Source organism: Scomber scombrus, chromosome 1 (genome assembly GCF_963691925.1).
Source record: "Scomber scombrus chromosome 1, fScoSco1.1, whole genome shotgun sequence".
In the NCBI taxonomy this organism is placed as follows: domain Eukaryota; kingdom Metazoa; phylum Chordata; class Actinopteri; order Scombriformes; family Scombridae; genus Scomber; species Scomber scombrus.
Genome location: NC_084970.1, coordinates 13,136,870 through 13,148,022, shown reverse-complemented (window position 1 = coordinate 13,148,022; position 11,153 = coordinate 13,136,870). Strand labels below are relative to the sequence as shown.

Here is an 11,153-nt window from a genome sequence, read left to right as displayed (position 1 = left end):
TTTTTTCTTCAAGTTGGTTGCTTTTCCCCCTTTTTATTTTTTACAAAGACATGGATTTATTTGAAACTGACATTTACAAAAGAACTAAAATTTAACACAAAGCCGATGGGGAGTATGATAATGTTGCCTGCCTCAGGAGGCTCTGTTACAAAGGAATCCTGTAGATGACGGATTAGCAGTATCCCAAGGTGAACGAATAAAGAAGTCCTTATTTCAGTCCCTGGACTGTGCAGGGAAATGTGGGCCAGTTTTAACGTCTGCTATCGAGGTGGCCTTCAGCCGAGTTTTTCAATACAACCACTTCACTGTTGGAAGCAAACAGCAACTGAACTTCGGTGAATGTTACTGGGTATGAAAAGGGCATCTTGATCTATGTTAATGTGTCTTCATTCCTAATGAACTCTCCTACATCTGTCTGGTGGAACACAACAATGGCCATGGGGTCCACTCGCCGGCACTCCTGGGTAGACTTGGCTGCCACTCCAAAACCCTGAGAAACAAGACACACAATTGCTTCATTACCCTCATCTGTGAAAAAGAACAAATATCTAAATATGTTTAACATGTGATCTAAAATTAAACTGATACAAACAAGGTGCTCTAAACCTCTGACAACAGAGAGTAGGTTCAATCCAGGACTCGTACAGTGTTATTTTTCAGCATCAGTGGTCTCAGTAGGAGTACATCATCATAGATTATGACTTACCAGAGGCACGTCAGCCATTGAGTAGACCACAACTCCCTGGTACTGATTTGTGTTCTCAGTGATTCTGCCCAGCCCAGATTTTAGCACGTGGTTGCCGTAAAGGAAAGACTGCTCAGCTCCAGGTTTCACCCACACCTTGAACTGGAGACGTGCCACAAAGCTTTGAGTTATTCATACTTGCACAAGTACAATCAAATGTATTTACCTAACCAACTTAACAGAAATATTTAAAGAGAGTAAGGATTGACGAGATCTCAGCACAGAAATGGATTGTAGGGATTTTGGTATATGAGCAGCCTTTAATATATTCATGGCCCAGACAGATGATGTGGAAATATTTCTTCATGCAGCTCTTGGTGGCTTTTAAAATATAATGGACCTAATTGTTCAAATAAAAGTAGGGCTGTCACAGTTTAAAATGTTCACTATATTTAGTTGTAGTAATAGAAAGATACATAGTTATAATACTGCAATGTCATAATATCAGATCATTTGTAACATTTATTTTAAGCATTTTTTTCCAAAACTCAAAGAAAGAAAAGTCAGCATGTAAGGGTTTTTTCTAGAGTTAACACATTGTAAAATATCGTAACAGTATTTCCATGTTTAACTTTGCCAAACACTCCATCAAAGTTAAAAACTACCAATAAATAATAACATATGGTGTGTGGCAGGATAAATGAACTTGTGTGTTTATAGAGGTGTAAACATAAGGGCTCATACAACTGATTAAGTTATCTGTTTGCTTAGTGAAAACCTGAACAAACTTTTCACTTCAGTCAGTCCGGTGTTCAGTATTTAAGGGGACTGTATTCTGCTTCATGAATGCCAACATGTGTCCATACTGCCTGGAAAGGACATCTCACTTCACTAGATATTACAAGATATGTTTATTGCCTACTAACTTTACTTCAGTATTGCATCTCTGTCCATTAGTGAGAGACACAGGCATGCAAATGATGGAAGCAAATACACAAATAACAGAAATTAGATGCAGCTGCTGCAGTCACCTTTGCATAGGGAGCCAGGAAATCCAGAGCTGTAATGTGCAGGCGAAACTTTGTGGTCTTAGTAAACTTCCCAAAACAAGTTCCCACTGACACAAGTTTGTCCCGGGAGATGTTTGTGGCCAGCTTGAGAATTTTCTCACTGTGGACAGAAAATGATGATACACGAATGATTCCTTTTCAAAAGTACCAATAGATACCAAGACACCCTTGTGTTTACTTGCACTGGGTTACCTCATGTAGTACACACGGTCATCATGAAGCCTGAAGCAGAAAGTGCCGTCAGGTCGGTCCACTAGAAGTTTTATGTTTTCTCCGATGCTGTAGTGGAAGAAAATAGAGTGAAATTAGTTTAATGTGTGACACAAAAGTTCAAATGCATGTTTCTCTTTTTCTACCAAGTGGTAATGATTAAGACTGCTGTCAAATTAAACCTGGGGTGACATGTAATCAAAATCATGACTCCACAGGTGATGCCATAGATTAGGCTGTGAAGTTCAGTCAAAGTGAAGTGACAACGAATTTTGAATAACTTCATGTGAAATTACCAGTTTAGAAAATGAGGTTTGAAATGTGGCACAGCCTGGTTTTACTAAAGTGGGACAGTCGTATGTCATTAAATTGGTGGAATATACATTTACAGAACATTAAATGTGCAATATCAATAGTTAGGCAGGTTGCATAATATATTATTACTTATATTCATACATTACTACACTATCTGTTAATTAACAAAATATGAGCATGTACTTTAGTCTCGCATGTTACTGACCACAGGTTTTATAATATGAATTAAGGTAATTCAAACGTTTCAGCCTCCCACTGAGTGGACCAGATTTCAGCCTGAAACTATTCACATTAGGAAACACACAGTGCAGTGTCTTTTCTATTATGATTAGAGAAATGCATCAGGTGCGGATAAAATGTATTGGCTTCATAACAAAATGTGCTGCTGAAGCCCAAATGGCAGAAATTGTCCCACATGACGAACTGGATCACACACAGGCTAACAATTTCTGCTCCACTCTGAAGGAAGCTCACTTACTACTTCGACAGCTTCTCAAACATCGTTGTCGTCTCTTCGTCTGTTAGTGGCCTCATCTTGAGTATTTAATAATAGTCGTGATCAGAGAATAAACGTGTCTTAACTGTGAGAAACGTGGGTCAACGCGGAAACAGACACCCTTCTGAGCGGAAGTGGTTTGACGTCACGGGGAGCGTAGTTCCTGGAGTACTTTTTTGGGCAATTTGAGCTTTCAGTCGATCTCCGGCAAACCCGGCCGACATCTGGTAAGTTAATGCTCTTAAAATGAACATTCCTCCCTAATAGACGCATTGTTTAGCTGACAAGGAGCTCTGTGAACATTATTGTATGTCACCTCTCGTTTTTTGTCGCACATTGAGGTCATGCTTTCGAAAACGGGTTGAGTTAGCCTGGTTAGCTCATCTGGGTTAGCTAGCTGTCAGCGGAAAAAAAAAAAACACGGCAAGCTAACTCTGCTAGCAGCCGATGACGCTAACGACCCCGCTCTGCTCAAGCAACACTTTGAATCAATCCTGAAACACTGAATTTCATCAGTCGTTACATGTATGTTCCTACTGATGTGGGTTTAGGTCGTACTCTCCGTGTGTAGAGATTGTCTTTGACGCAGCGCCGCCAAGTTACATAACATTCATTTGTTTGTAAATACCGAGTAGGTGTAATCTGAGATCAGAGTAACTAAACCTTTAAATATGTCAACAGTCATTAAGACCATCATTAGGCTCCTTTTCCATCTGATTGTATTGTTGAGCTGTGTTGAACAGCTGAATGTCAGCTGCAGTGTAAGTGTAAGAGCTGCACATCAGGAAATCTACTCTGTCAGCGACATCACTTAATCCTCCTGTCACCTCCTGACTGACAGCAATCATTGGCATGAAAACCCCTGATACTGTCTTTTTGATTCTGCCAAGCCACTGTACACACAGCAGAACTATTATATTCATTATATTCAGACGTGACACATCGCAAAAAAATAGCTGACCCCGCTGCTCTTTAATAAAAATTAAAAATAATTGGATTTAATCATATAAATTTAACCTCAACGCAAGGCCCTTCAAATTTCTCAGCACTTATTGTCCATCTTTTTCCTGCTTCTGCCTCCTTATAGGCAGATGCATCATCCTATATATAAATAATGACATCATAGTCTACAGTGTGTGATCCTGTGCTCCTAAACAATTGTTTCTCACCTACAAAATTGGACATGGAGCGGACATGCAACATAACACGTTAAATGATTACAGCATCGGCTATTTGTAAAATTCTGCTCAAATTTTCTGTTCTGCTTCCTTGTCTGCCCCGATTGTGAAATAATCCTGTAGATCATTTCAGCTCTGAGCTGAAATATAATAGCTGATATATACGTCATATATATATATGTATATATATATATATATATATATATATATATAATAGCACTGACTGGGGAAGTCCAAGGTTATAATCTGAAACACAAGAGATTATCCACAAAATGAAAAGTGAAAGATATGGATCAATAAGACAACCAGTGTCGTTCACAGCGAGTGACTGTTCCCACGCTGGCACGTATGCTTCACACTGGCTCCATTTATTTCTTTTAAAGATTCCACATCAAGACAAAGAAAACACACAAGTTTGCTTTCGTACAGCGTATTTCTTTAGATTACTGTTGCTCAACCTTTAACTTTGTACAAGGAAGTCAGAGTACTTGAAATATACATACTGTAGCCTGCCTTTAATGGCAGTTCAAAGTAGCCGGACAAACCTCAAACTTTCCAAATCGGTCACATGATACGTGCATTTATGTGAGAGCTAATACAAATATGGAAATGGGAAAGAGAAGTATGTTTCATTAGTAAACCTGCGTCAGTTTGACTTCATTGAGTTTTGTCTGAGGACGAGTCTGTTGAAGTGAAGGCAGGGGTACACTAAGCACAAAACTGGCTACTAAATCAACAGGATAATACTGTTAACCTCAGAAATATTTCCACTAGATGGTATTCCATTTTTTCTTTAAGAAAGCAAATCGTTAATCCAGATCTATGATGGCTTGACAGGAAAAACAAAGTTTAGATGTGATGTTTAACCATCACAGTAATGACTGATGTGACAGAACATGTAAGGATTTACTTAAGAATTTGTTTTTCTGTAACTTTCGCATGTCGACAGGAGTGTGCTGCCTAGCGTTGGGAAAGCAGTTCTTGTGCCAACGGTTTACTCCCCCAGAGAAACCAGCACTGTGTGTCTGTCATCAGCTTCCGCCGTGTGTTTGTGGCTCTGGTGAGACAGAACAGGAAGACAGACGGAGAGAGACGTCTGAAGTGAGAGAGGAAACTGCTGTGGCTTCTTCGTTGGCCTCAGAATGACTGAGTTCTGGGTTTGTTTCAGCTGCTGCATTGCAGAGCAGCCACAGCCTGTGAGTATCAAATTAACCTCCAGAAACCAATTGATTGACTCAATCTTTAATGTAGCTGCATTGTTTAAAGTGGAAAATGCTGTGAAAGGTGTTTTTTAGGTGATGGAAAAGGTTTATGAAATACACCATCATACTTTAGTGTTACGTAGTGTCCTGGCTCGATTATCTTGCATTTTATAGCAAGACAACTGCTCATGAAAATCATGAGCAGTCACTATACCTGAAGTTTCTTTAAAACGTTGTGGATATGCGTGATAACAAAATGTATATCACATCCTGTTGCAATTATATATTAAAGAACACACCAGCTGGGACTTCACCTAACCACATCCCACTCTCTGCACAACACATACATTCAATATGATCCAATATTTGTGACAAGGAACAACCAGTTGTTGTCCCTACAGATTAGATACACGGTTGTCATGATTGTCGACCTCTGGCTTAGTTTTAGCCCTGCAGCTCAGGAAACCAGGAGTGGGATGAGGAGGCTTTGTTGACTCAATCCTTACTGACTAGTCATCTTACTTTCAAATGTTTTAGGATGACAAAAGCAGCGATCTCATTTTAATATATGTTATTTTATAAATATAAGCTCATGTTTGATGCTTTGATTTCAGAAGCGGCGGCGACGGATCGATCGCTCCATGATCGGGGAGCCGACAAACTTTGTTCACACCACACACGTAGGCTCAGGGGACATGGGTCTGGGACTGGCATCAGTAGGTTTTGGTTTTCTTTTCAGAATCTGACAGTGTTTGGCAGCTTTCATTCAGTTAAAACGTACTTTTCGACATTTACAGGTGGACCTCGTTCAGGCCCAGATGAAATCCAAAGGAGGCTACGTGCACGGAGGGTCCGAAGGTTCTCAGTTGTAACAAGGTGAGAGATGCTTTTTTTTTTTTTATATATATATCCCTTTGTGGAACCGATATTCAGCCACAGGATTTCACTACCCACACTACCCAGCACCAGCTCCAACATGTTTTATGCAAATAGTTATATACCCCGGTATTTAAGCAAAACTTGATTTTTACATGTAAAACTAGGGTCTAATAATGTAAAAATACTTTGGAGTAGTATATAACAGAGTAGTGCAGCTTTGTTGGTAAACACTGATAAGCAGCCTGCTGTATGTGAAAAGATCATTTCCCAAAAAAAAGTTGCTCCTCTGTGTCACATGCTGGCATGAAGATTACACACTTTGTTACTACTGAGAAACAACACATATATTGAAAAGGGCACTTTCCGGTTAACATCAGTGACTAAATGTTCATGTCATGTCATGACTCCACCCCAGGGTTTCCCACAGCACTTTACAGTTAAGGCGGCCGCCTTAGCAACACACGCCTGCCGCCTTAACTAACGTCTTAAAAAAATAAAAAACAAAAATAAATATATATATATGATCAGGGCCTGAATTTCAGCGCGGGATTGCAGGTATTGCGCACAATTTAATTGATTCCCGCAAATCCAACACTTATATTCCCGCACACATTTACAGCGATGTATATTAATGTTCAACCAACGTCTGCAGCGGTGTTTACTGCAGGACGACTGGCCGGAACCGCTATGTCCGACTGTCTGACTTCGACCCTGAACACACCTGTAGCTCTCGCTGTACCTCCCGCTAGCATAACACAGACAAGCTAACAGTGATATTAAGTTTAAGGGAACAAACACAGACCGCTGGTTAAAACATAAATCTACATCATCTGAGGCAGAACCTGCTCAGAAAAACTAACGAAAACAGCGCCATGTGATGTCATCATTAACAACGTTAATCCTCAGACAGGTAACTGTGACGTTACTATAGCAACACGTTTCAGGCTTTCTCATTCAGCAGTCCTGAAGAGAGAGTGAGGCAGATTCAACAAAAACGTGATGCTACTGAAGCTGAATATCACTACTTAACTGTATAATACTATATAACTTGTAATTACTATAAAATATAGTTCAGAGAATAAATTAACTATATAAGATAGACTCACTGGCCTAACCTGTGCAATCTAGTTTAATCCAATACAGCAGCTCTGCTATAAATTCTACATTTATGAAGCTTATACTACATTTTTTAACAAGAAGGTGAACATTCTGCTTTATGTTCATTATTGAGTGATTGTGGTGTATTAGGATGCATTATATTGAATGGTGTTCTTAATATTTTGTCCATTCCATCAACATACATGAGGAGGGCAAAATATTAGGAACATCTTTCAATATAATGCACCCAAGTACACCACCACCTCTTAGTACAACCTCAGTAATAAACTAAGTGGAATTATCACATTTTTGACAATGTCAACAAAAACTAAAAATGTATAACCCCCCCCCCCCCCCCCCCCCCCTTTCCGTCTCACTGCTCCCCACCACCTTAACTAACACATTTTCTGTGGGAAACCCTGCACCCATACTGTGTCATAACAGATGAGGGCGTTTCATGTTAACACACAACAGCAAACGTGTCTGATGTGGCTTTGAAAGGAACTGGTGCAAATGCCACACCACACGTATTTGTTTACAGTTTGCGTTGTATGGAGGAGGAATTCGTCCTTCCATGAAGGAAGGACTGCCCCATTTTTCCTCTTGATTAGCTTTGTCACGTTAATAATTGTGTCTGTTTTCCTTGTGATAGTGACTCAGCCATTAGTTTGTTTGTTGGTGTGTATGTTGTTGTTTTTTTGTCAGCTGTAGCCTGAATGTGACGTTGAGTGAGTTTACCTACCTGACATGACTGTTAATGGTTAACTGTTAATGTTGCAGCCTGACTTGTTTAGAAACCCACATCATGGTCACTTTACTTCTTTTTCTACATCTGCCTGAATAGATTAAGCCCAACAAATGTGATTTGGAAAGAAATGACAGAAAAATGAGCCAGAGGCAACACTCTTAAGGCTTTTCAGTCATTCTCTTGAAAAGTGAACTCCTCCCCAAACTTTCGATCAGGCTTAGGTTTGATGTGAAATTTGTTGCGACTCTGGTTTTGCTCATATGACCAAAACCAGCCAGCATTTCATATCCTAACCTGTGTTTCACTTTTTTTTCTCCTCACAGCCCGTCAGTCTTGTGGAAACTACTGTTGTTGATATGAGGAAGCATTTTCAAAAAGCAGTTCTGTCTGTAACGGACACAGGACCAAAAGATGAAAACTACTGCTTTTCCATAATGTTGTATATATATTTTTATTTTCCATTCCTTTTTTTTATGAAAGCACTGCTATCCATTTGCTGCCATACTGTTGCACTGTAAAGAGTAACTGTTAAAAGTAGAGAAGAGGGTTTAGAAAGCTCATAATCTCAGTCAGACGGATGCTTGTGTGTATGCATGAGAATATTTTCAAAAATATTTGCTGTCGTAGCCCATTTGGATGCCTGTATTTATTATCTGATTTGTTAACGGACCTCATGGTGGCTGGGCCACGCTGGAGATTTGGAACATTCAGTTTCCTTCTTTTATTCTCAGAGGTTTATCAAAGGACAGGTAGAGGTAGCAAGGCAAAAAAAGCAAAATGTTCATTGTTTTATTCTGAGAAATACTCATTATTCTCTGAGTTGCTTTCAGGGTTGAAGATTGCTGTTGTAATAAACTTGAAATGAGTAGAGTACACTGGACCATACATTGTACACTCACACTTGCTTAGGAATTTCGCATTGATTTCAACTGTTTTTTTTAATACTCATTTAGATTTGAACCATAATAGAATTTTAATAAACTATGAACCTCCTAATCTGCCTTTTGACGTCATGTTTGTTAATTTTCCTCATAGTGTGATTTTAGCAGCTGCTACTGCAAACGCTGAGCTTTGTAGTTTAAAGAAGATTTTTTCTTCTTCTTTTTTTCAAAATCTCGTATACCAACTAGAGACCAAGAAATAAAATTGGAAGTAACCAAATCAACACTGCAAACAAACGTGGGTCAGGTTGTGTAGAGTTAGGGGTTGTCTTAGCGGTTAGATCCAACTTGTCATTGTTGATTTGTTGTTACCTAATGTTCACTTGTCATGACTTTTTAAGACTATTTGTCTTGGCATTCAATCATTTCAAGGTTATTTTTGTTGTTTTGGCTGGTTTGTTTGTACACTCACAGTAAAAGCAGAGATGATTTGGTCCTTCCAGAGGTCTTGGTAGTTTGACGTTTCTTTGAAAACTCGCATCATTGACTGTCGGACTTCTTAAAGTTAGAAAAATGCCACTAAATGGGATTCAACCTAATCTGACCCACCTTTTGTATCAGTGTTAAAAAGATTAATATTATACATTATTTTGCCAAAAACCAACAAAATGGACATTAAACCCAACTATTCCTCCGTTTCCTGTTTTTATGTAAAATGTATCCACCTTCTCACAGCAGATTTTATATTTTACATTTTATACATGTTTCCTCTCTTAGGGAAAAGCAAATGCAGTTCTTTCTTATTGGCTGTTTTCTGCTGTTATCAGTCTCGTCAGACTCAAGCTCACGTTCTCCTTGTTATTGAATGCTGCTGAAATGACAGCAGAAACCTGACCGACTGGTACGTTTTCGTCCCTCAGTATTGTCGCACGTTGTCCAAATTTCTCAACCAGGCCCGGTGGAAGAAGGCCTTACTCAAATCTTTGCAGGCAGTGACAGCAGCAGCAGCAGTATGAATGTTACATATAATGTATGGCCTCACTTAATTGGGGTGTTTACCGTGTACACACTGCTCATCGCCACTAACAGTGAATATTGATGAGCGGGCCTGGATCTGTTATTGCATGTGATTGTGTTTCCTCCATGTGCATCCTGTGTGTGAGTATGTCTACAACAGAATGTGTTTGTATTACAAAGTCAACAATAAAAGTATGTAGATTAATGTTAAAAGAGCTTTTTATGATACAAAAATGAAATCATTGGTGTTACCAAGGCAATGTGATATACCTGATAGAGTATACCTTATAGGCATGTAATATCTAACAATTAATAAGCAGTTCAGAGTGGAGAGAGGTTTAATCAGATCATTTAAAACTGAAAAGGTTTCTCAGTGAGTGCAGACATTAGGGTTTGATTCACCAGACGGAAGCTTTACACCCTCTTTGTGGTGACAGCTACTTCCTATAATGCTCTGTAAGAGGAAAATTGACCAGCATTGCATTGATTGTGTTGTCACTCCTCCCAGCATCGCGCAAAGGGACCCCTTGAAACTGTAAAACATTCACTGACAGACGTTATCATTCATCAGGCGACATTATTGTAACTCATTCATTCCTGTTAAAAGTTTTTGGAGTAATTTCTGTGTGAAAAGTGATCCTCCATTTGTTTGTTTTGTTTCCCCTCTGAGATCAACGCTATATTGTCAAGACCTACTGGGGTTGCAGTATATTGTGTGACCAGCAGGCTGTGCTAGTGGAGTGATTGAATGTGGTTTAAAAAAATGTTTCCTCATCACAACACTCTGTGATAGGACTTATTGTATGATGGTGTAAATACATAGCAAAAAAAAAAAATTAATGAATCCATGGTTTATATGTATTCAGGTTTAAACATATTTTTGGTTACTTTTTTGTATAACATTGCTGGAAAGGCAGAATTGGAGCAGTGGTTTGTTTTTGTGTCATTTGTTTCTCTGAGGATCTGCCTGACATGTAGTTCCCACTTTTAGGGAAATCCATCTGTCTTTTATCTGCATTTTTCAGAATAAGCAATGAAAAATAAATGTCATCTGTTGATGTTTCACCAACTGTGTCTTCCTGTGTTTTCACTGCCTAAACCCTGAATTTATGAGTGGTTTAAACACCTGAAACACTAAAAGTACATGAAGCACTTCTTTTAAACAACAACAATACTGGTTGTCCTCATACATGTTTAACTATATCAAATATCAGGTTTTTGAACAGGTTACTATTAAACTATGTAAATAGATTTTTAAAGGCTGCGTTGCATTTAGGCGTGCCAGTTTCAGAGCCTTGCCCGAGTGCATGCCGACACACTAGAGCAGGACTGTGATGCTTCAAAGGGACATAATTAGCGTCATTATTTGCATTT

At 39.0% G+C, this 11,153-nt stretch overlaps 2 protein-coding genes across 2 annotated transcripts; one reads left to right on the top strand and one right to left on the bottom strand.

The window, feature by feature from the left end:
- Positions 1-36: 36 nt before the first annotated feature.
- Positions 37-2,890, bottom strand: nip7 (NIP7 nucleolar pre-rRNA processing protein). Its single transcript, XM_062420885.1, has 5 exons — positions 2,759-2,890; positions 1,948-2,034; positions 1,717-1,855; positions 707-847; positions 37-490 (listed from the first exon to the last, which is right to left on the bottom strand). Exons 1-5 carry the CDS (start codon positions 2,812-2,814, stop codon positions 371-373), a joined length of 543 nt encoding a protein of 180 aa, XP_062276869.1. The 5' UTR covers positions 2,815-2,890; the 3' UTR covers positions 37-370.
- Positions 2,891-2,938: 48 nt separating this feature from the next.
- cdc42se2 (CDC42 small effector 2) lies at positions 2,939-10,837 on the top strand. Its single transcript, XM_062420797.1, has 5 exons — positions 2,939-3,003; positions 4,904-5,150; positions 5,771-5,872; positions 5,954-6,032; positions 8,205-10,837. Exons 2-4 carry the CDS (start codon positions 5,097-5,099, stop codon positions 6,026-6,028), a joined length of 231 nt encoding a protein of 76 aa, XP_062276781.1. The 5' UTR covers positions 2,939-3,003; positions 4,904-5,096; the 3' UTR covers positions 6,029-6,032; positions 8,205-10,837.
- The last annotated feature ends 316 nt before the right edge of the window (positions 10,838-11,153 follow it).